The following is a 22,540-nucleotide window of genomic DNA, read 5'->3' as shown; positions in this document are numbered from 1 at the left end:
GCCCTCATTCAGAGCCGTACGCTCTGAGCAGAGCGCACGCTCTGAATGAGGGCTGGGCTCCATGAAAATGGAGCGTCCTCCTGGACGCTCGTATAGCTGTGGGTCACCACCCACAGGCTATACAAGCGTGCATTGTGATGGCCGCGATGGTCGTGACCATCGCGACCATCGAAATTGCGAGCCGGAGCCTGCGGTTGAGGTTTTCAACCGCAAGCTCCGGAGTGATTTTGGCTCTATCAGAGCCAAAATCACTCCCACTGACATCACTAGTGATGTCAGTGGGCCGGCTTTTGACGGGAGGCGTTCCCTTGGGAATGCCCCCGTCAGGGAGGCACGCCCCCGGCACGCCCACCAAAGGGGGCGTGCTGTCAATCAACATTGACAGCACGCCCCCTTTGATCGGACACAACGAGCAAAGGACTTTCCTTCGCTCGTCGCGTCTGGCGCATGCACACGACGGAGCTCCCTCCGTCGTGCGCATGCTCAGTCCATAACATCGACCCACTTGCGAGCGGACAGCCGCTCGCGAGTGGGTCTGAATCAGGCCCTATATCTTTTATATCCAACAAGTAGAATAATCAGGGTACCAGATGCCATTTATTATCAAAGCGGATATAAATGTAACATCAGAAAACACTTGGAACTCAGAAAAGAATATTCTGTATTAAAGATACAATTTTTTCATTCCAATTTTTTTTTTTTCATTTACTTTCAAATTCAACCATCTTTCTTAACCCAATTGTCTTCTAATATTTGCAATTACTTCTGTTATCAATTGGTTACGTCTGTTTTAAGAATGTCTGTCTGCACTTCAACATATTTCTGTCCTACATATATTTGGGGAAACTTTTGCTTGACGTTTATTAATAATGCTTAACCCTCAGCGTTGCGCCAAATCATTCCTCAATCAATTATTCGACCAGGCAGAATATACAGATGAGCGTGTTTGGGATGGATAGTATTAATATGAAAGTGGGAAGTTGGGGCGGCTATAATCCCGCTCACTATGGTGGGCACTGTACGCACCAGAGTCTGGCGTCTTTGATGTAAGCTAGGGATGGCCATCCATGATTTGCTGCCGATGGTCGACAGTTTTACCACCGATGGCCGGGCCTAATGGCTCACAATTCGCAGTTTTCTTCATTGCGCAGATGGCTGTACACTACGCATGCGCAGTCGAGAACCTTCAAAGGTTCCATTTTCAATGGTTAACTGTTGATGGCTAAAAACCATCGATGGAGAAGGTCTTAGATGGACAACCCTAATGTAAGCTGCAGTTCAAGGGTGCAAGGGAGCAGTATTGGGGCGGCCTAGCACTTTAGTAGAGCCAGACATGCTTCAGAGACGTGTCCACACTCATTGTAATGTGGTCTCTCCCCTAACGTGGTGTGTAAAACGTGATTTGAAAAAAGAGGAAGTGGCTGTGTCCCGATTTAGTATTTTTAATTGTCCTGCGGTATGGTTTAGGCAGTCCTGACTATAGGGTAACACGTGGCAAAGGCTTTGAATTTTAGAAGGGCAATGTTTGACCATTAAAGTTGAAGACAGTTAGGGGTATAGGGGTCTATTTACGAAGCAGTGTTAGGAGACAGAGTGAAAAGTGATAAGAAAGTGATAAGGTGCCAGCCAGTCAGCTCCCAACTGTCATTTTTCAAACACAGCCTGGGCTCTATTTACTACAATCCGCATATTGAATGCGGATTGTAGTGTGATATTACCGAGTGAATTCGCATTGCGAATTCAGGCAATATCACAGGGATTTACTATAAATCCCTTGCAGGGACAGAGCTTGCGATAAAGCTCTGTCCCTGCGGATCCCATCCGCACTCTAGTCGCAGTATTTTCGGAAAAAATACCGCGACTAAGAGCCCGCGCATGCGCCGACCGACCACCGCTACTACCCCCCACCGGCGCTAAGCCCCGCCCCCCGCGATCGTGGACCCCCGCGACCCCCCCCGCGACCCCCCCTCCCTTCATTACACTTACCTGCATCCTCCTGGCCTCCGGTATTCTTCTCCGGGCTTCCCGATCAGGTGATCTCCCATACTGCACTGGGGCCCGATCACCTGATGACCGGGCCCCAGTGCACTGTGGGAGACCAGCTGACCGGAGAGGAGCCATCACCGGAGGCCTGATCACCGGTCCCTGTTTAATTTTTTTTTCTTTTTTTTACAGCAATCAGCTTGCGGTCTGCTTAGACCACACAGCTGATTACTGGTACCGGCTCCCGCCTCTGCTCTCCCCGTTAGAGCAGCGTGGGAGCCTGGTAACCGGGGGAGACCCTGGATAACGCCACCTAGCGTTATTATCACAGGGCTTCCCCCGGTATTTTTTTACAATTTATTTTTAGTAACTTGCACACAGATCACATTTCCCATTACAATTATGGGAAATGCGATCTGCTTTACTAAAAATAAGTGATACTGGGGGTTGGAGTAGAATTTTACTAATTCTACTCCAATTGTCCTGTAATAACTACAGGTGTAACTAAAATATTGTGAAAAGGTGTGAAAACACCCTTTTTCACTTTATTTTAGTAAAAATAATGTTAAGAAATAGAGCCCCCTGTGAGATGACAGTTGGGAGCTGATTGGCTGGCACTTTATCACAGACTTATCACTTTTCACCCTATCTCCTAACACTGCTTAGTAAATAGACCCCTTAGTTACTAAGGTGCGGGTTTTTAGAGGTGGAGATGTCACCCATAGCAACCAACCAGATTCTAGCTATTATCTTCTAGGAGGTGCTAGATAAATATTAAGTAGAATCTGATTGGTTGATATGGGCAACACCTCCACCTCTAAAAACCCCGCACTTTAGTAAATACACCCCCTTAAAGTGAACTGATAAATAACGACCGTTGGTGACTATAATAAGGTATCAAGTAGGAAAAACAGTTGAGAAGTTGCTCATGGCAACCAATTAGCTCATACTTCATCATTTTATTTTGTAGACTTTAAATTATAAATGCTACCTTGATGCTGGTTGGTTGCTATGGGCAATTTCACTCTTTTTACTGCCAAATTGTTTTTCTGCCCTTAAGCGCACTCTCTGTTTTACCTTATTCCCGGGTTCCGGAGGTAACCACAGAAATCTATGGCTCATTTTGTCCTTACTGCACTACAGTATATAGGTAGAGAGATAGTCAGAGAATAAAACGGCTTTGCCGTGTATGCAAATGTGGTGAATCCACTTCACTTGCCGCATATTCTCACCCCCGAGGAAGAGAGTAACTGCGTGACGGAAGCTTCCCAGGGGCAAGAACAGATCACTGTGTGACCAGGACTGAGAGACGGAGCCCCTGCTTCTACATACAGCACATTACTTTCCCTGTTCTCCCCCGGGCAGAGCGAGATTAGAAAATGAGTGTTTCTTACACTCACACAGAGCACACGGTGTGTATGTATAAGTATGTATATAATATAATATATATATACAGCACACTTTGGATTTTTTTATATATATATATATATATATATTATATATATATATAAGCAATGTGTGGATGTGATTGCACTTTGTAGAAGTATGTAGCTGTCACACACCTATTACATTACAGCAGCACAAGGAACCAAGCAGCATGGAGGAGATGTAAAACTATTGTTCCAGTAATGTGGAATCCTGAAGCCTGAGTGATGCGAGAGACGGCATTTACCACACTCTGCGCTGGAAGTAACAAATATTATTATAATAGAAAGTGAGATGAAAGATGGTTTACCCTAACGCAGAGGTTCCCAAACTCAGGGCCTGATCATTAAGGATCGTTATTGCGATCGCAGCTCAGTAATCGCACGCAAGTCTGCTGCAAAAATATGCTAATGATGGCTATCGCAATGCCGTCGCACTGCCAGCATAGAAACGCCCACTGCCTCCTAATAGCGCTATTTCACATCCGTAATACCTTGCACACCTCCATAAACATCGGTAACATCGAGTACCATCGGCCCCTCATGCAGAATTACAGCAGCCCTGACCTTACTTAGGAATTGCTAACTTCGTAGCACGCAGTAAGTACGTAGGCAATCGCACTGGCTAATTTATGCAACGGCGTTCAAACGGACAGACACGCCTGCGTTTCTCCGACCCCTCCCTTATCCCCACCCACAAGCGCTCACTGCCTGTCGCTCACTCTGCGATGGCTCTGGCTATGTTAAAGTACCAGTGTGCATGTAACAGTGAGTACACCTGTACATGTTATTTATAAGGAAACCAACACCACTAGTTAAATGACTATTTAGTTTGAGTCATTCGCTGGTGTGTGCCTACATAACCCTGCAATATCAACACCTGCACACACATGTCAAACAAATACTTCTAGGACTGATGTGAATGACTAAATATTCTCTGTTTTACGCTACAGAATATGTGTGCGCCATAAAAATAGCTATCAGGGTACAGAAATGTCATTCTCTAGCTGGATTTACCCATAATTCAATGCGTCCCATATTATGCTTCCTGAGCTGACAGGAGGGCAGTATGGACATAGCGTATTGTGTATAGCAAATTATATTCCTAACCACTGGATTGATTGTGATTTCCGCTGTTTTCATAGCTATCGGACATTTGTATCGGAGGATGCCGCCCCCAGTACGTTGGTGGCCACGGTGCAGGCGTTCGATCCCGATGGAGACAGAGTCACTTATGAAATTTCAGAAGGAAATAGGGAGGGAAATTTTCTTATTGATCCTCAGAAAGGTAATAATAGCTCTGCGAGCAGGGAGGATGATGTTTACATGTCTTGTGAGATTGTGTAAATGGTTTCAGAACATACTTATTGATTGGACCCCGACGTCATCTGCTTAAAATCAATGGATGCAATAAACCGCTGTGACCCAGCAGTCAGGGCGGCAGTTATTCCATCGCAGATAATGTGTCCCGCACTCCTCTGCTAGATTGTAAGCTCTGTGTTACAGAGCTGCATTACAGCTTTCCGTGCTTTCTGGAGCTATCTAATTAATAGAAATAGATAGATAAACAGGCATACAGACATTCCAGAATCACACTTGGCGTCTCTGCGCTTTGTAAACTCTGCATAAGACGCCCTGAAATCTGTACTGGTGGGAAATCTAGAAACTTAACCATTTTCTTTGTCTTTTAAACTCTGTGATTTTCTGTCATACAGCATAGCCGGCATTTAGTTGGCGTGTGAATACATCTCCTGGGGGCTGATTCTGATTGTGTTTATAACCAATATTTAAAAAGGCAACGCTTTTACTAGCCGTCTCTTGATACTGAAAGCATTGCCCTTTTAAATATCGGGCATTAACACGATCTGAAGCATCGGGACTGATTCTGAACATACCATGGGCGGAATTCAATTGCTTCAACCCCCCTTCAGGTCCGACGGAGATATTCCATTGTTGCGCCTGTCGGGCTTGATCAGCTGCCAGCGGGGTGCGAGGTGAAATGAGCAAAAAGGTACCCGTTTGGGCGTCCAAACGCCACTGTTCGCGTTCGCATTGGTCGTGTGTAGCAGTTTTACGTGGCTAAACCCGACCTCTTTGGGCGCGATCGACATGAAGATCGGCATCAATTGAATAGCACCCCTTGATCTAGATGCGAGATCGGGCATGCTAACAATTGAATACTGTGCCTGATTCAGACCCAGTCGCACGCACTGAGCGCTTGCATCCAGGTCGATGGTGGGCCAGTGCGCATGTGCACGACGGAGCTGGCATGCGCACTCCGTCGCTCCGGGTCTCGCACTAAAGGGGGCATGCTGTCGATGTTGAGTGACAGCACGCCCCCTTTGGTGGGCGGGCCGGGGGGGGGGGGGGTGGCTGAAAAACGGAGGCGTTCCCATGAGAGCCGAAATATCTCTGGGGCTTGCGGCAACGAGACTCTACCACAAGGGTCTCATCGCAAGCCCGATGGTCACGATGGTCTTGACCATCGCGGCGATTATCATGGCCGCTCGCTATAGCTGTGGGTGGTCACCCACAGCTATGCGAGCGGCCAGGAGGCCGTTCTAAAAAAAAAAAAAAGACCGGCCCTGATTCAGAGCGAGCGTTCTGTCAGAGCGTATGGCTCTGAATCGGGGCCACTGCCCCATGTTATGATGCAAGGGGTGGGAATAGATGTATTGTTTTTGAATGCAGGGTAAATACTGGCTGTTTTTGCATGTTGCCCACAAATGCTGGACAGCTGTATTGTTACACTGCAATTTACATTTGAGTTTGGACACCCCCCTCCCGAACCTCACTATCTGCACATCTTACATTTAATCCCATTTAGTTGTGGATGTACTTTATGAGAATTAAATTACACTTTTTTTATTGCTGAATATAAAGCGAGTCATTTTACGTCTCATCAAATTAACTCAACAGGACTCGTCCGCCTTGGTTCCAGCCTCCGCCCCTGGCTCCACGGGACCGAGTATGTCCTCACGGTGACGGCCACAGATGACAATTCTAGCGGTGGTCCTCGCAGCCTGACCAGCACTGCAACAGTCCTCATTCGAGTCGATGATATTAATAATAATAAGCCCATTTTTTATCAGGTATATCAGCATTATGGAATGTAAATTATACCAACCTTGTAAACCAACATGTTTAAACTGGACCCACCCAGTAAACACAACGGAGGTTGGCATTTTGTGGGCTGATACCCAGCCTATCAATCTACTAGGTACTAGTGATATCACTCAGTGGTTCCTTGTGAATATAGGGCTCGTGTCTCATGAATACATACTTCTCAGTATGGCCCTCATTCAGAGCCGCTCGCTATTTGCGGTCGTTCGTTCTAAAACAAGGGGTGGCTATTCAAATGAACCGTTCGCTAATTGCGGTCTGTTCACGCCTCTAAATCTGAACGAGCGAGCAAAACTTGCGGTTGTAATTTTGAAAAATACGCCCCCTTGTCGCTCGCACCATACGTCATGTCCGCTATTTATTAGATTAATCGAGCACATCGAACAGCGTATGAACTGCTCGCTATTCTTGTGGCTTGTTATTTCAACCGCTATTTTGCGAGCAGTTCTGAGTAAAAAGAAACCAAGTGACGTGGTCAATGATTCTGCTGTATTAATTATGCACACCCATAAAACGCCCGTTTTGACCTTTAAGCACGCCTGCGTTCGAATTCCACACCCCCGTTTTCAAGCACCTTCCCCTGTTACCACCCACATACGCCTCTTTCTGTCACTCAAAATAGCAGGCATTCGCTATATAGCGAACAAACGATTTTCGGCCGCACTGACTGGTTCGCGCATGCGTATTAAAATCCGTACGCATGCGCAGATGTGCGAACATCGGTCAGAACGAACGAGCGGCCGCTTACGAGTGGCTCTGAATCAGGCCCTATGTCCCTAACAGAATGACATGTGCGGAAAAAAGGGCATGGTTATATCATGTGGGTTATGTGGCTGCATCACCTTGGGGCGTGCCATGTCCCCTCAATGGTGTGCCACTGCCTAGCACTTAATAGGCATAAGGACACCGCCAAACCTCTCCTTGTCCTGTAAAGTTTCCCCAGTATTGCCAGTGGCAGCTGCGTGCGCCAGGAGACATGGATGGCGGCACGGCCACAGCGTCTCCTCCAATCAGGCCTGTATCCCTTAAATCGGGATGGTTGAGAGATACAATACATACATGTAGCCTCCTTGCTTGCTAAACAATCCTTCTAGTCTCACCATTCCACGGCGCGACGTTGTAGCGCCGAGCATCTTTCCGTGCGACTTTTTTCCCATAAAAATGTATCTTATTTGCAAAGCGATGCGAATAGGATTCACAAGCTGCTTACGCTGATTAAAATAATATGCGGCGTGCCTATATTCTGTGGGCGACTGCGCCTGTATCTGCCTGCGAGACGCTACGTTACAGCGCCACAGCCTCTTGCGCATCCTATTGGCATCGACGCATTTTAAGAGAAAAAGTTGCACGAAAAGACGCTCAGCGCTACCGAGTCACCCGGCTCTCACACGTTATACGTAACGCGACTTGTAGCGCAAGGAGGATAGATGTATGTGGTGAACACATCTGTAAGTAAGTGTGAGAAGCTTGAATTGGTTTCTGAAGGGACCCAGGATGTAATTGAATCCAGCACCTGGAAATCTTGCGCAGTTTTGCAATGAAAGCTGAATATATCCGCCAGCGAGGATGTGTAGCATACAGGCCTGTGGGCGCTGTATAACATGCAGGTTTGGGGACATGCCAGAGCTAAGGTCTTGCACCAGTATCACGGACATTTAGCGGCACTATAGTGATGGGCATCTCACCTGAGCTTATAAACGCACCTCTCTTGCTTGGTGGGCTGTGGTTATTGTGGTCACTGATTTTTGCTTCTGACGTTAATGAAATGTTTATCCCAATCCTTCTACCTCTACTTGTAGTGCGCAGATTATAGCAAGAACACCTCTGTCCTGGAAAACCAGTCCCCCGGAACCTTCGTACTACGAGTGGAGGCTAAAGATGCCGACACCGGGGTAAATGGACAGGTGAAATATGGCATTGTGCACAGAGAAGGCTTCCTCCCTGCCTTCACCATCCACCCAGATACAGGTAATGAGGGCATGCAATTACCTCTCCCAGCTAATGTAATGCCAGGGTTATTTCTTCTGCTGTTCTGGTGATGGAGAATATGACTATGGTGCAGTTTATCTTCAGTATAATTTGTCACTTATATGGAGTAAGCCTGCTGTGACAGTTAACGCAACGCATATAGGATGCTTTCATAAATAAGGTTAACTGAGCGCAGAAAAGTTGGATTCATGACACAAAATACATTTTTAACCAAAAGCACAAAATCCATTTTGTCCAGCTGATCTAATTTTAGGAGTGAACGGAATATTCCATAAAACATAGCAGAGATATAATAATTGAATTAACCAAAGTATGATTTTCTACACTTATTCATAGTAAACATGAATATGATATATGGTTTCTCGTGGAGATACATTATCTCCACAGCTTCCTTATGGGGCTAGTATCAAATCAACTGATGACACCTGTCATGTAGCTGATTCCACTGGATACAAATCTGTTCTGAGATTTTCACTTAACATGGTTTATGGAAGGTAGTGTTTTCATGTATTATGCTCCCTGTATAAATTTATAATGCACAACTATTGTCCATTGAAGTCAAATCACATTTAATTGTGAGTTTCAAAACAGCAAAAACTACCCAACACACGGGTTTGGCACAGTGGAAAGAATACTTTCCATCTTTACCCATAGAGCACCTATTACGCTCATTTGAACAATCAGTCAAGCTAGTGCCGGCAGCCTCTTACACAGAACTCTTCCTGAATATATTACACAGAACCTATCTTACCCCTCATCGTAGACATGTAATGGGTCTGTTAGAGAATTCCAAGTGTCTCCGTTGCGGAACTCAAGATGCAGAATTAAAGCATTGTTTATGGAACTGTCCAATATATTCGGGGCTTTTGGGTCATGGTGGGGAATTATGCAAACAAATATTTGGTGGACTGCCTTCCATTAACACCCGAATGGGCAATATTTGGCATTACACCTAAGGAAACTAAAGTACCAAGAGGGGTTAAAAAGCTACTGATAATTATCTCAGCGGTAGCTAATAAATGTATATTACAGGTATGGTTGCAAACTACAGCACCCACACTAATAATGTTTCAAGGAAAACTTTTCCATATTTTTTTATGGGGTGGTTGGAAGCCACGTTGCGGAAAGAAAGGTTCACTGAACTTTTCTTCTACACTTGGGAAAGCTACATCGAAACATTATCCCAACCACTGAAAGAACAATTAGAGAAGTGTTTTAGAAATACACTCTAGTATGAAACACGAATTTGTTAAACGACCCTCCAATATTACTTTAAGGTATATAATTACCTCGCTGAGAGTTATGGGAGAGGGAAAAAAAAAAAAGTGTCAAGAACCCGGGCTTATATTGATATTGATAGTATTGTTTATCTATATATATTTATATTGTTTTATTGATGGTATTGCGGTAACATATTGGTACAGATATCCACTGACTAATTATTGGATATCTTTTCTTATGTTGATCTTTCTGTATAAATACCAGAAATATGTTATTGTTTATATTAACATTATTTTTATATTTGTAACATTTGTATTTTTGTACACAATTATGTTTCAATAAAGAAATATAAAAAAAAAACAGGAGATAAGGTGCATAGTAGGTAAAAGTGTAGGGTACAGATAATTACCACATCATAATGAATATTATATATTCACTGAGAAAAAATCCTATTGTACAAACATGATACCAAATACTCCCTTCCCACCAAATAGTAATTAACCTTCAGTGTATAAGAGTTTGTGCCTACAATTAAATCTCTAATCACATAAAATACAAGTGCAAATTGGGAACACAAAAGGTGTAATATTACCTCTTAAGGACATTAAAGGTGAGCACCTGATTGCACATACAGTATACTGCACAGGTAATGTGAAAGTAATACTGTGCAGCTATACAAAACATAATGCAATGCACATTATAAAGGGCATACTGTACGCATTGGTTTCCTTTTGGCTGGTAGTCCTTGTCTTTATATCTCATTAGGAAATCTCTGCATTCATAAATAGACCCCATGGCCTAGATTTACTAAAACAGACAAGTTGTGGTGTTTCCGACAGCAGCCAATCAGATTCTGTCTATCATTTTCTAGGATGCACTAGAGAAGTTGATGAATGTCATTGGTTGCTATGGGTAACACCACCACTGGTCAGGTTTAGAATCTTTAGTAAACCTACCCCTTTGATAAGCTTAAGTTTGCAGTGAAGAGCGGAGGAGAAGCCATGACAGGCTTTCATGTGTCACACGTGTGCCCTCCTCCTGTTCCCCTTATCCTGCAGGGATCATCACCACGCTCCAGAGTTTTGATCGCGAGAAAGAAAAGGAATATCCACTGACCATCAAAGCCACAGACCAGGCCGCCGATCCCCTCATTGGCCTCTGCCAGATCACCATTGCCATCCTTGACCAGAATGACAACGACCCGAGCTTTGAAAACAACCGCTATGAATGTAAGTGTGCCCCGTTTGACGGCATTTCTTCGCTTTAGATGTTTGTATTGCTTCTGCTCATTGTACGAACATGGCTTATAATGTCATGAATAGACCTGATCCACACGTGGCGCTGCGCTGATGGAGGTTTACCGTTGTTTGCGGCTGCACCAAGAATAGGTGCAGGTGTCGCTCTGATGGTGATGATGTGATGGCTACCAAACCAAGTGCACAGATGGGGCGGTCCACTCGCAAAGATGCGGACAGTGGCACAGTAACGTCTAACTCGCGCTCATCTCTGTATTAGCAATGTTGTGCCTCCAGTTCTGCATAATTAATAGAGGGCTCTCCTGCTGCCAGCAAGGGCACAGCGGGTCTCCAGACACATAGAGGGCTCTCCTGCTGCCAACAAGGGCACAGCGGGTCTCCAGACACATAGAAGGATCTCCTGCTGCCAGCAAGGGCACAGCGGGTCTCCAGACACATAGAGGGCTCTCCTGCTGCCAGCAAGGACACAGCGGGTCTCCAGACACATAGAAGGATCTCCTGCTGCCAGCAAGGGCACAGCGGGTCTCCAGACACATAGAGGGCTCTCCTGCTGCCAGCAAGGACACAGCGGGTCTCCAGACACATAGAGGACTCTCCTGCTGCCAGCAAGGACACAGCGGGTCTCCAGACACATAGAAGGATCTCCTGCTGCCAGCAAGGGCACAGCGGGTCTCCAGACACATAGAGGGCTCTCCTGCTGCCAGCAAGGACACAGCGGGTCTCCAGACACATAGAGGGCTCTCCTGCTGCCAGCAAGGACACAGCGGGTCTCCAGACACATAGAGGGCTCTCCTGCTGCCAGCAAGGACACAGCGGGTCTCCAGACACATAGAGGGCTCTCCTGCTGCCAGCAAGGACACAGCGGGTCTCCAGACACATAGAGGGCTCTCCTGCTGCCAGCAAGGACACAGCGGGTCTCCAGACACATAGAAGGATCTCCTGCTGCCAGCAAGGACAATCTCCTCTGTGCGTCTCCCGGCGGTCACCATTGAGACGCATGCACCGCGTGACTCGGACACGAGTCGAAATTGCGTGCAGTTCGCGTGAATCAGGCTCTGTGTGTGACGGTCCACTGTGTCTCTAGGAGAGTCTTGCTCAGCAATCTCCAGTCTCACTTAGGGGCTGATTCGGAAACAGACGCAAGTGGAATTGCAGGAGAAACCCGTAGCTATATGCGAACTGCGTATGTGACATGAAAAGAAAGAAAGCGCTGACCGCGCGTGCGTTGCACCTGGCATATGTAAATGGTCAGAGATTGCAAGTAAAGACCAGAGCAGACAGTGACACTCCTGGCAGGATAGAGAAACTGCAGGGGTCGTGACGGGTGCAGGGTGCTAGAATGAAGACGAGTAATCTGCGCCTGCGTCAAGTTCCATTACTGTCCTTGCTCGCAGTGAGGATTAATTTGCAAAGTGATTGACAGGGAGGAAACTTGGGGACGGCAACGGGAAGGTGGCGACTCAAACGCAGGTGTGTCGCAACCGTTTTCGTGGTGCCTACGACTGTGATCCCGCACGCAGGGAAAATGGCTCCGGCGTCTCCGTTCCAGCAGCCACGGGGTTACTCAGAAGTCATGCGCAGCATTTGCGTAATCATCGGCATAGCGTGCTAATCAGAGTTGGGCGCAATGTGTCCGCGCAGGAGCTGAGAAAGCTCTTTTCTGTGTCCTTTTCAAATAGTAAAAAAAAAAACATTGACTGTTTCCAATTCAAAAATGTAACAAATTTTAATTTTATTGGTGAACTTTTTGGTTCAGGAGGCTGCGCCTGCCATGTATAAGACTGATCGGGATCCTCTTTGCGATTTTTGTTTTATTTTTCTGTTAATACATTGTATTATTTATATATCTATACCATTAATGGGTTTTTGTTCTATGTGTTATTTATTTTGTTTTATGATATATGATGTGTAATTTATTACTGCTCTGATGAATAAAAGAAATGTATATAAAAAATATATATACAGAGTATGTGTATGTGTGTGTGTGTGTGTGTGTGTGTGTGTATATATATATATATATATATATATATATATATAAATACTAACACAGTCTGCCGGCACTCTGTAAATAACAGAACAACTTGCTCCGGTGCACATGAACGATCACTATCCAAAATCCAGAAAAAATGGCACTCAGGAGACAGCTTCAATGGCAAATAATTTGTGTATTCACATCATGTGATGTGAATACATGAATTATTTGCCATTGAAGCTGTCTCCTGAGTGCCATTTTTTCTGGATTATATATATATATATATATATATATATATATATATATTTTTTTTTTTAAATGGCAAAGTGTAGTGTTCAGAAAAGCTAAGGGGGAGATTCTGATTCAGCAAGGAACGCACGCTAGCAGACGCACGCACATGTCCGCTGCGATAATATGCTAATCAATGCACACGCACGGAGACCACAGCACAAGATGCAGACGCCCAGCCCCATACTAAGCCGCCATCTCCCTTTAGTCACAGCCTGATCAGTATGCAAGATAGCGTAAACATCGAGAACTATCGGACTCATACACACAATAGTGGTTGACCTGACCTGCTGCAGGATTTTGGGGGTCATTCAGACCCTCTCGCGAGCGGCAGGACGCTCACAAGCGGGTCGATGTTCCCCACTGCGCATGCGCACGACGGAGGGAGCTCCGTCGTGCGCGAGATCCGGGGAGCGACGGGCTTTCCATCGCTCCGGGTCTCGCACCAAAGGGGGCGTGCTGTCAATGTTGATTGACAGCACGCCCCCTTTGGTGGGCGTGCCGGGGGCGTGCCAGCCAGACGGAGGCGTTCCCATGGGAACGCCTACCGTCTGAAGCCGGCCCCACTGACATCACTAGTGATGTCAGTGGGAGTGATTTTGGCTCTGATAGAGCCAAAATCACTCCAGGGCTTGTGGCAGGGAGTCCGATGGTCGCGATGGTCTTGACCATCGCGACCATCTTTTTGGCCGCTCGCATATGCTGTAGGTGGTCACCCACAGCTATACGAGCGGCCAGGAGGCCGCTCCATTTTCATGGAGGAGGGCCCTGATTCAGAGCGAGCGCTCTGGTCAGAGCGTTCAGCTCTGAATCAGGCCTTTAGTCCGCTTCCTGTGTACAGCTTACGGTATGGCTGAGTATGCTGCCACACTGCCTTAATTATGCATGCCCCTATAATGGCATTATATCGCCTGCGTTCGCCTGACCACCCCCCCGTCACCACCCACAAACAGCACTTCCTGTCAATAAATATCGGAAGGGTCTCTGTACACGCTGCGTGTAGTCTGGGTACCAAAACCTGATCGCACTGGCTAGTTTGCGCACGTACAGTGTGATGTATGCGCAGATCAAAAACATAAGCAAAGTGTGTGCGTTCTCTCCTTTGCTTTCCTTGCTGAATAAGGCCCTCAGTTCCCTGCGTTGCGTCTGGCTGCGCACATTCTTACAATAAGCAACGCTCGCTCAAATGTCTGCGCACCTCTGTGGAGTGGCCGGCAATATGAGCAGAGCTGCATCGCTGCGCTGTGACTGCCCCGGAGGCACGCCGCGAATGTTTGAGTGACTTGTGTGTCCAGTATTTAAGGATTACATTACAATCCAGTAAACCTTAAAAACATCTTTGCAACAAACATTCAGACGCCTTAACTCAGATTCCAATTGTGGGTTCTCCCTCTCTCCTAGATTTCCTGAAGGAGGACACGCCAGTGGGCACCAGCTTTCTACACATCGCCGCTCATGATGAAGACTACGGTGTTAATGCAGCACTTACTTACTCTGTGGCTGGTGACGAGCCACCATTCTTCCAGATCAACAGGACAACAGGGTGGCTGTACGTCAACCAGCTGGCATCGCGGGTAAGGGTACAAAATAAACCCTTCTACTCTGCTCTTCTTCTCGTACGTGATAAAGGGGCTTGTTTTTCAATAAGCCCCTTCCCCTGGGCTCCCAGGCTCATTGTTTTCCTTTATTGACATAATTTACTAAAAAAAAAGATTGTCCTGAGCGCTAAAGGTTAATTTGCCACTACGCTGATCTCTGTAGATGTGCGCAATTCATGGCCGAGATAACGGGGTGCCAGGATGAAGGAGGAACTCCTGGACCAACTTTGATTTCCTCCTCCTTTTATCTAAAAGTTTACAAAACCCGGTTGGCAGTGCCCAACAAGATGGGTACCGGGGCCTTGGCAGTAGGGTGCTGCCAGCAATGTCATCGGTTCTACAGGTTTGGAAGGGTAGCGCTGCACAGGTGTAGGTGGGGAATGGTGGTGACTGGGGGAAAGGTGGGGGAGATGAGGGTGTACAGGAGGGGAAAGGGGAGGGCGAGCGGATGGGGAGACGGGGGAAGCACGTGAGGTGGGGTGGCTGTGTGTGGTAATCTATACTGGTGTGGAGTGGTGTGTGATGCTGGCGTGAATAAATACTGGACAGTGAATACAGGGTGAACAGGTGTTTATTGCAGTCTACAAATAAGAGAGACAGTGCTCGAAGTACTTGTGCAAGTCCCTCCTGGGCTCAGAACCATATGAAGCTTGTTACAGTCCAAGGGGAATAGTCCATACTCTGTTGGTGAGGGGGGGGGGGTTGAATAGTTCCAAGGTGGTGGTAGCCTGGCTGGCTCCGTGGATGCACAGTCCGGGGGGGTTCCAGTGCTAGAGCGGCGTCCCGCTTAGACTTTATCACTTACCAGTAAGTGTGGTGGGTGGGGCAGGGGTCCAGCTGGATCCTCGTGTCCTTGTCGCTTGGGTGCGCTGGTGTTGGACCGGGGGCGTTGTGCTGTGGTGCCCGTGCGGTCCTGGCTTCTCAAGGTAGGATCACGAGTGTGGGTGTTTCACTGGCGGTTCGACTCACTCGTACTGGTGCACGGCGTCACCTTGACGGGGGTGTGGGCGGGGTGGTGGTTACCATAGACGGTAACTTTCGATGTCTTGGCGGTGGGTCAGGACCCTTCTTGGGGGGCAATCCTGCGGCTCTCTTAGCCGATGTAGACACCCATGCGTCCTCGTGTTCCTCACTGTGTGCTGGTGACAGGCTGGGTTCTACAGTATATGCCATTGCCAACTGATTAAAATTTTAAAGTTTGTGGGAAAGGGAAGGGGTTAGGGGTCTTTCTTGGTCGCAATAAGGCTTCAGAGAAATAATTTTGGGTTAATAAAATCCATTTTATTATCTTAAATTTTATTATGGTTTTTTTTTCTATAGAATCCTAAAAATTCATAAAACTAAAATAAAAGGTGAGTGGGGGGAGGGGGGGTGAGGTGGTTCCCTTATAAATGACAGAATGCAGAGAGACATATCCGCCCAAGGCTTGTGTGTATTTCTTTCCTGCGCCCTGTTGGGATTGTCTCTGGCTGTGTGATGAGCAGATCTTGTGACCGATAAAGACACATGTACGGCACAAACAATTCATGTTACAAGAGAAGGTACTCTGCTCCTCATCTGCAGCTGGTGCACTTGTTCTAAGGGGCTGCGGGACATCTCCAGCTCTCACAGCTGGTGGCCTGGTAACCAGTGACTGTACTGGGTTCTTGCAGCCACTTCTGAGGCTCCTTCCAGCTGTCATGTACAGTTTACTCCACAGTCAGGCAGGGGTACATCTTGTTATAGGGTCCGTCCTACTCACATTCCCCCCGGGTTACTGCAGGAGGACAGATGTTTGTACGATCTGCTGCAGACATTGTTGAATGGCCAGATCCTAGCAGTGCAACACCCGGAATGCCCAGGTCTTCTAATCCTGTCCTGCCAGGATATATTGGTGGGTGCCTCAGTGAGTTATCCATCTTAGTTGGTCACTTTCCTTGCACTTGTATATTTTTAATCAGACAAACAAATAAAAATGAAAAACAATGATCATTACTGTTAATCTCCTCTGCTAAATTAACAATGATCACTGAGTGCTAAATTCCGCTCGTCAGAATCAGGAGATTTGGGCCCCATTTAATAACAAGTGATATTCTTGTTCTGACTCGTTACTAATCTTAAATAGTGCTCCAACCAATCAGCTCCTAACTGTCACTTTACAGGCTGTGTTTGAAAAATGACAGATAGGATCCGATTGGTTGGAGCACCATGTAAGATTAGTAACAAGTGATAACAAGAATATCACTCGCTATTAAATGGGGCCCTCAGTTATTTAGAAGATATACTTGGCCACTCTCCCGAAAATGTACAGGAGACTCCTGGACTCCAGAGAGATAGAGGTGCCAGCTTCCCGGATCCGCCCACTTTGCCCAATGAGGTGGGCAATCCGAGGGCTCGATGGCGAGATTTGCAGTGAATTAGCGCCATCCTTTCTATGCCCCCACATTGTACAGCAGGGCCAAAATATTCATTACACCCCCACAGCTCCCACCTCTGTATCCTTCTCCTGGCCCCTCTGGGGTTGCTTTGTGAAGATGTTGTCAAGTACTACGCTACGCAGTTTTGTGTCATTCAAAATAATTGTTGCTTACTTTCAAATGAAATGACTAAGGGGACTTATCTAACCGCCCACAAAGAGGACGAATGGGGAGGTTGTCCATAGCAACCAATCAGAGTATTGATATCATTTAGTACAGCTGATTGGCTGTTATGGCTTCCACTTGTCCCCTTTAGGAGGTTTGATACATCTCCCACAAAGGCACGAAGAGGTTTCACAGGGTTGAGGTCTGGACTAGTATAGTGTGAATGATGTATATTGTTTATCTTTAGAAGTCCTTAATAACGCAAGAAGTCATTGCGACTGATGGTGGAAACCGGAGCACGCGGGTGGAGGTGGTTGTACGGGTCACTGACGCCCAGAATCAGCCTCCAGTGTGGGGAAAAGATAGATATGAAATCGTCATCCCGGAGAATACGCAGAGAGATACGCCTGTTGTGGTATGTGGTTATGGTATTATATGTGCTTTTATTATGATATCGTTATTTTAACACTTAACAGTTCTACGCTATGTAGGTAAAACAGAGTTATAGACGCCTGGATGAGAATTGAGAACAGTCGCGCCCTGTGATCAGTAATTCCTCCCATTTCTTGTTCACCCCAATCCACGCGGCACAAACAGCTCCCAGTTTTACAACTTTTATCTATTTCATTGTTAATTCGATTCTCCCCATTAGTCTGCTCTCTGCTAATACTGTAAGTACTGTTACTGCTAGTACTGTACTATATTATAGCCTGTAGAACCAGCTTGTTTCTGAACTAGATTGGATTACTGCCTCTACAGAAGTAATCATCTCTGAACGTCGGGTAAGATGTTTCACCAATATATTTAGAATGTGCAGACACACAGAGGCGGCGATTTGGGGATTTTACTTTTTTTTTGCTGTTTTTTTTTTTTTTCTAGCTACAAAATTTTTGATAAAGGCGGCAAATAAAAGGTATGCAAATAAAAGGTATGCAATCGGGAAGCCGGCTGACATTGGCCCTCATTCAGAGCCGTACGCTCTGAGCAGAGCTCTGAATGAGGGCCGCCCTCCATAATTATGGAGCGTCCTCCTGGACGCTCATATAGCTGTGAGTCACCACCCACAGCCTATACGAGCGTGCAGTTTGATGGCCGCGATGGTCTTGACCATCACCACTGCGAGCCGGAGCCTGCGGTTGAGTTTTTCAACCGCAAGGCCCGGAGTGATTTTGGCTCTATCAGAGCCAAAATCACTCCCACTGACATCACTAGTGATGTCAGTGGGCCGGCTTCTGACGGTAGGCGTTCCCTTGGGAACGCCCCCGTCAGGGAGGCACACCCCGGCACGCCCACTAAAGGGGGCGTGCTGTCAATCAACATCGACAGCACGCCCCCTTTGATCAGACACAACGAGCGAAGGAAAGTCCTTCGCTCGTCGCGTCTGGCGCATGCGCACGACGGAGCTCCCGCCGTCGTGCGCATGCGCAGTGCACAACATCGACCCACTTGCGAGCGGACAGCCGCTTGCGAGTGGGTCTGAATCAGGCCCATTATCCCTAATAAAATACCCCTGTTTTTCTAATGGGAAATATTCTTGCCACATCCGGACTATTGCTTCCAGTTTCTACAGCAAATTGTAACCAATGTCCTAGTAAGAGGGTCAGGAACCGCAATGGGGGCCAGCAATGACCCCCAATATGTTAGGAGGCCACTGAAGTAACCGAGAAAGTGCTGCAGCACCACGGAGTATCATTACACAGCACAGTGTATAATGAAAGAACAATACTGAGTTCTCTTATATTCATGTCAAGCCGTTCACACCTGTCTGGGGAAAGTACAGATTTCACGTCTTGTTAATGCATGAAAAGCATTTTAGGAACGGAACAAATTACTTTAAATGATGCAGCTCTCGGCTCTGCGCTCTGACATCTTAATGCTGCCTTTAAGATTTCGGTTTGTATTATGTTCTGCTTTTTATGCACAGACTTGGGCGTTATTTACTGCACAGGCAAATACGGGGAGGGGGCAGCTTATTTTAGGGGGAAACTGTTTAAGAATAATAATCATAATTTTCTTATATTAACTTTTATGGTCTTTGTGTTCTACATATAGGTAAAAAGGGATGTTCCTAATTTATTATAGTTGTAAAATATTTTATGTTTACAGGTGGAACAATAAAAACATTGCAAAAAAGATTTTATAAAAGAAAATCATGTATCTCTATACAGTACCATATATGGGGGTGCCTAATACTGGCATACTAAGACAATATAGACATACGGAACATACACACAAAGATCAATCTATATAAATATATATATGTATGCACCAATCCTCGGGGTGGAAGATGACCGGTAATCAGTAACGTCTCGCGCACGGCTTCGGTTCTGTCTCCTCCTAATAGTGGAGGGAAGTTGCAGGTGGCCCTTTTACTAAATAGTAAAACATAAATTTTTTGAATGTGGCATAAAACATGAATGTTGAGAAAGTCGACATGGTCTGAGTGTCAGAACTCAGTATGTCCACTTTGATGAGAGGTCAACATGTCAAATTCACTATGTTGGCATTGCCAGAATGTCGACGTTTGGCATGTCGACCATGAGATTTCCATAGGGCTCTTAGCTAACTCTAAACCTAATCCTAACCTCACTCACAGCCTATTCCTAATCCTAAAATTGGGAATAATTGGGCATTGATATTGTGCTTGTTGACATTCACAATGTCGACATGTTCAGTGTCGACCTTCCGCCCATGAGCCGTATTCAATTTGAGCGGACCCGCGATACTTTTTCGCCTCCCGGACTTTTCGCCTACATCGCATGTTTTGTAGGCGGAAAAGTATTGCGGCCGTCCTCGCTTTACCCGTATTCAACAAGGGCGAAACTTGAACAGGCGGAAAGTCAAGTCCGATTTTGGGAAATCAGCCTGACACCCCCCAAAAGATGCTCTGACATGGGGGTTAGCTATGATACCCCCTGATTTGGCTTGCTGAAGGTATTTGGTGTTTTTAAACGGGCTGAATAGCTGCTAAATAGCGTTTTTCTATACGTGGTGCAGAATAGTATTCAGGAGTTTTTTTGCAGAAAATAACTTATCCCAGCAAATTTGGGGTACTTTAAAATAGGGGTCAGCATATTTTAAAGTTGCTAAAGTTAAATAAAAAAAAACGTGAAAAATCCACCTGCCGCAAGCCCCTGCAATGAAAAAAACACCTGGGGCATACTTGGGGACCCCCCCTCCCCCAGAGTCAAGTTTGCTAGTTTTTAACTTTGTCCCGCAACATTTTTTTTTTTCGCCACCAAATTCAAAGTGATTTTTTTGGAGTGTTAAGTGGTTTTTTTTTACATTTTTGACACAGTTTACCTTTGGGGCACTGTCTGAAGGCTGCACTGGGGTTCCCGCAACCTCACGTTGCACCCCAAAACCCCAATTCTGCACTTTTTTCCGCCTGCTGTTCATAGACGAAACTTTTTCACCTATTACATTGACTTTCCGCCTAGTCTTTCAAATTGAATACGGCGATACTGTTCCGTCTGGCAAAATGACTTCATCGGCGAAAAGTCTTCGCCAAAAACATGCGAAAACGGCTTTTCGCTCCATATTGAATACGGGCCCATGTCAGCATTCTGAACGTATACCCATTGTGGGAGGAGATGTCCTGTAAATTATACTAATACTGCGGCATGTCCGTCATTTCTGCACAGGTTGTTAAAGCGACGTTACTCTATGGGGACCCTCGGGTGACCTACAACTTGGAAGAGGGACTGGTGCCGGAGAGCAACATGCCGGTGCGCTTTTACCTGACCATGAACCGGGAGGACGGCTCCGCCTCCGTGCTGGTGGCAGAAAACCTAGATTATGAGACAACCAAGAATTTCATCCTGAAAATCCGGGCTCAGAACGTGGCTCCTGTCCCTTTAGCTGCTTTCACTACAGTCTACATTAATGTCACCGGTAAGGTCGGGAGGTACCATCACCATCACTTAGCGCTGGGGTCTTTGTTGGCTTGTAGGCTGAACACTGAGTTACTTTGTTGAACTTGCAGATGTAAATGATAACGTCCCGTTCTTCAGCTCCTCCATATACGAGGCGTCGGTGACCGAAGGACTTGAGTTGGGAACCTTTGTACTTCAAGTCTCTGCGTCAGACCAAGACCTAGGTCTTAATGGGGAGGTAATTATTCACTGTATATTGAACCTAGTTTTTTTTTTTTTTTTACTTTTGTGTGCGTGTGTGTATTTTTGTTTTTATAAACTCTATAAATTGAGAAATTATTATTTATTTTATTAATTGTGTTTATTACTACATAAAGATAATCTTATTTGCTCGTTCATAATTTAAAAAGTTCACAAACAATCCCGGGGTCACTGTGCACAAAATACAAACTTGTAGCGCAAATGCCATTTTGTGACTATTTTTAGGTGAGCGACAGTACCAGCCCGCACGTGGTTTAGCGCATTATGGTTAGATCAGAATGATACTTTTGCTATGAGGTTGAATAATGTTCCATTTGCGACCAAGCAGACTCACTTTCTATTGGAAATCCAATTTTTTACATGCACGAATACAATGTAATAAATGTAAGAATCTCCGAACATAAGCCTCTGTTTCCAATGCCCCAATCATCTGCGTCTCATATCATTAGCTCATAACTGTTCTACGAGCCGGGTATATACAGCAATATATACTATACTACAAATTGTGGTCGTCATCTAATCATTCTGTAAGTGTAGACTCATCTCCATCCCATCCCCGCGCATAGTTTTCTTTCATTCCTAAATCATTTTTGTCTTTTAATGAAGCTTTCTTTAAAATAAAGGCGTTATGTACCCTCAAAACAAACCAATGACCCCGGCGCTAATAAACCATAAATAAACAAAAATCAATTCTTTTTTGATTGTGGAAACAAAGTGACTGGTGACTGGTAGCTGCACATCTAATATCCAGGGATTGTGATTACCTGGTACAAAGCAAAGTATGAAAAAACAAAAAAGACTGCGCTAATTTGAAAATAAACTACTGGACCGTGAGATCCAGTAGTTCCGTTTTTAGTATCAAGTTATTTATATATAAAGTGACAAAATGTTGTCACTTTTTAAATGTGATATATGGTCAACTGTATTGAATGTGTTTAATATAAAATGATTGTTTGATAACAAAAGAAGCCCTGACTGTTGTTGTCTTT

General features: G+C 45.7%; 1 protein-coding gene across 2 annotated transcripts in view; it reads left to right on the top strand.

Moving 5' to 3' along the window:
* The window catches only part of LOC148474183 (neural-cadherin-like), a 143,588-nt gene that overhangs the window by 52,942 nt on the left and 68,106 nt on the right, over nucleotides 1–22,540 (top strand). For both annotated transcript variants that reach the window (XM_088458988.1, XM_088458989.1), the window contains exons 7-14: nucleotides 4,553–4,695; nucleotides 6,327–6,499; nucleotides 8,330–8,498; nucleotides 10,799–10,969; nucleotides 14,658–14,830; nucleotides 17,663–17,830; nucleotides 21,060–21,309; nucleotides 21,401–21,528. In XM_088458988.1, the coding sequence (XP_088315114.1) occupies nucleotides 4,553–4,695; nucleotides 6,327–6,499; nucleotides 8,330–8,498; nucleotides 10,799–10,969; nucleotides 14,658–14,830; nucleotides 17,663–17,830; nucleotides 21,060–21,309; nucleotides 21,401–21,528 (1,375 nt within the window). The remainder of the gene's footprint in view (nucleotides 1–4,552; nucleotides 4,696–6,326; nucleotides 6,500–8,329; nucleotides 8,499–10,798; nucleotides 10,970–14,657; nucleotides 14,831–17,662; nucleotides 17,831–21,059; nucleotides 21,310–21,400; nucleotides 21,529–22,540) is intronic.

Source organism: Taudactylus pleione, unplaced genomic scaffold, assembly GCF_031769625.1.
Source record: "Taudactylus pleione unplaced genomic scaffold, aTauple2 ptg000885l, whole genome shotgun sequence".
NCBI lineage: Eukaryota > Metazoa > Chordata > Amphibia > Anura > Myobatrachidae > Taudactylus > Taudactylus pleione.
The sequence above is the reverse complement of the archived record's forward strand: the minus strand, read 5'-3'. Positions and strand labels throughout refer to the sequence as shown.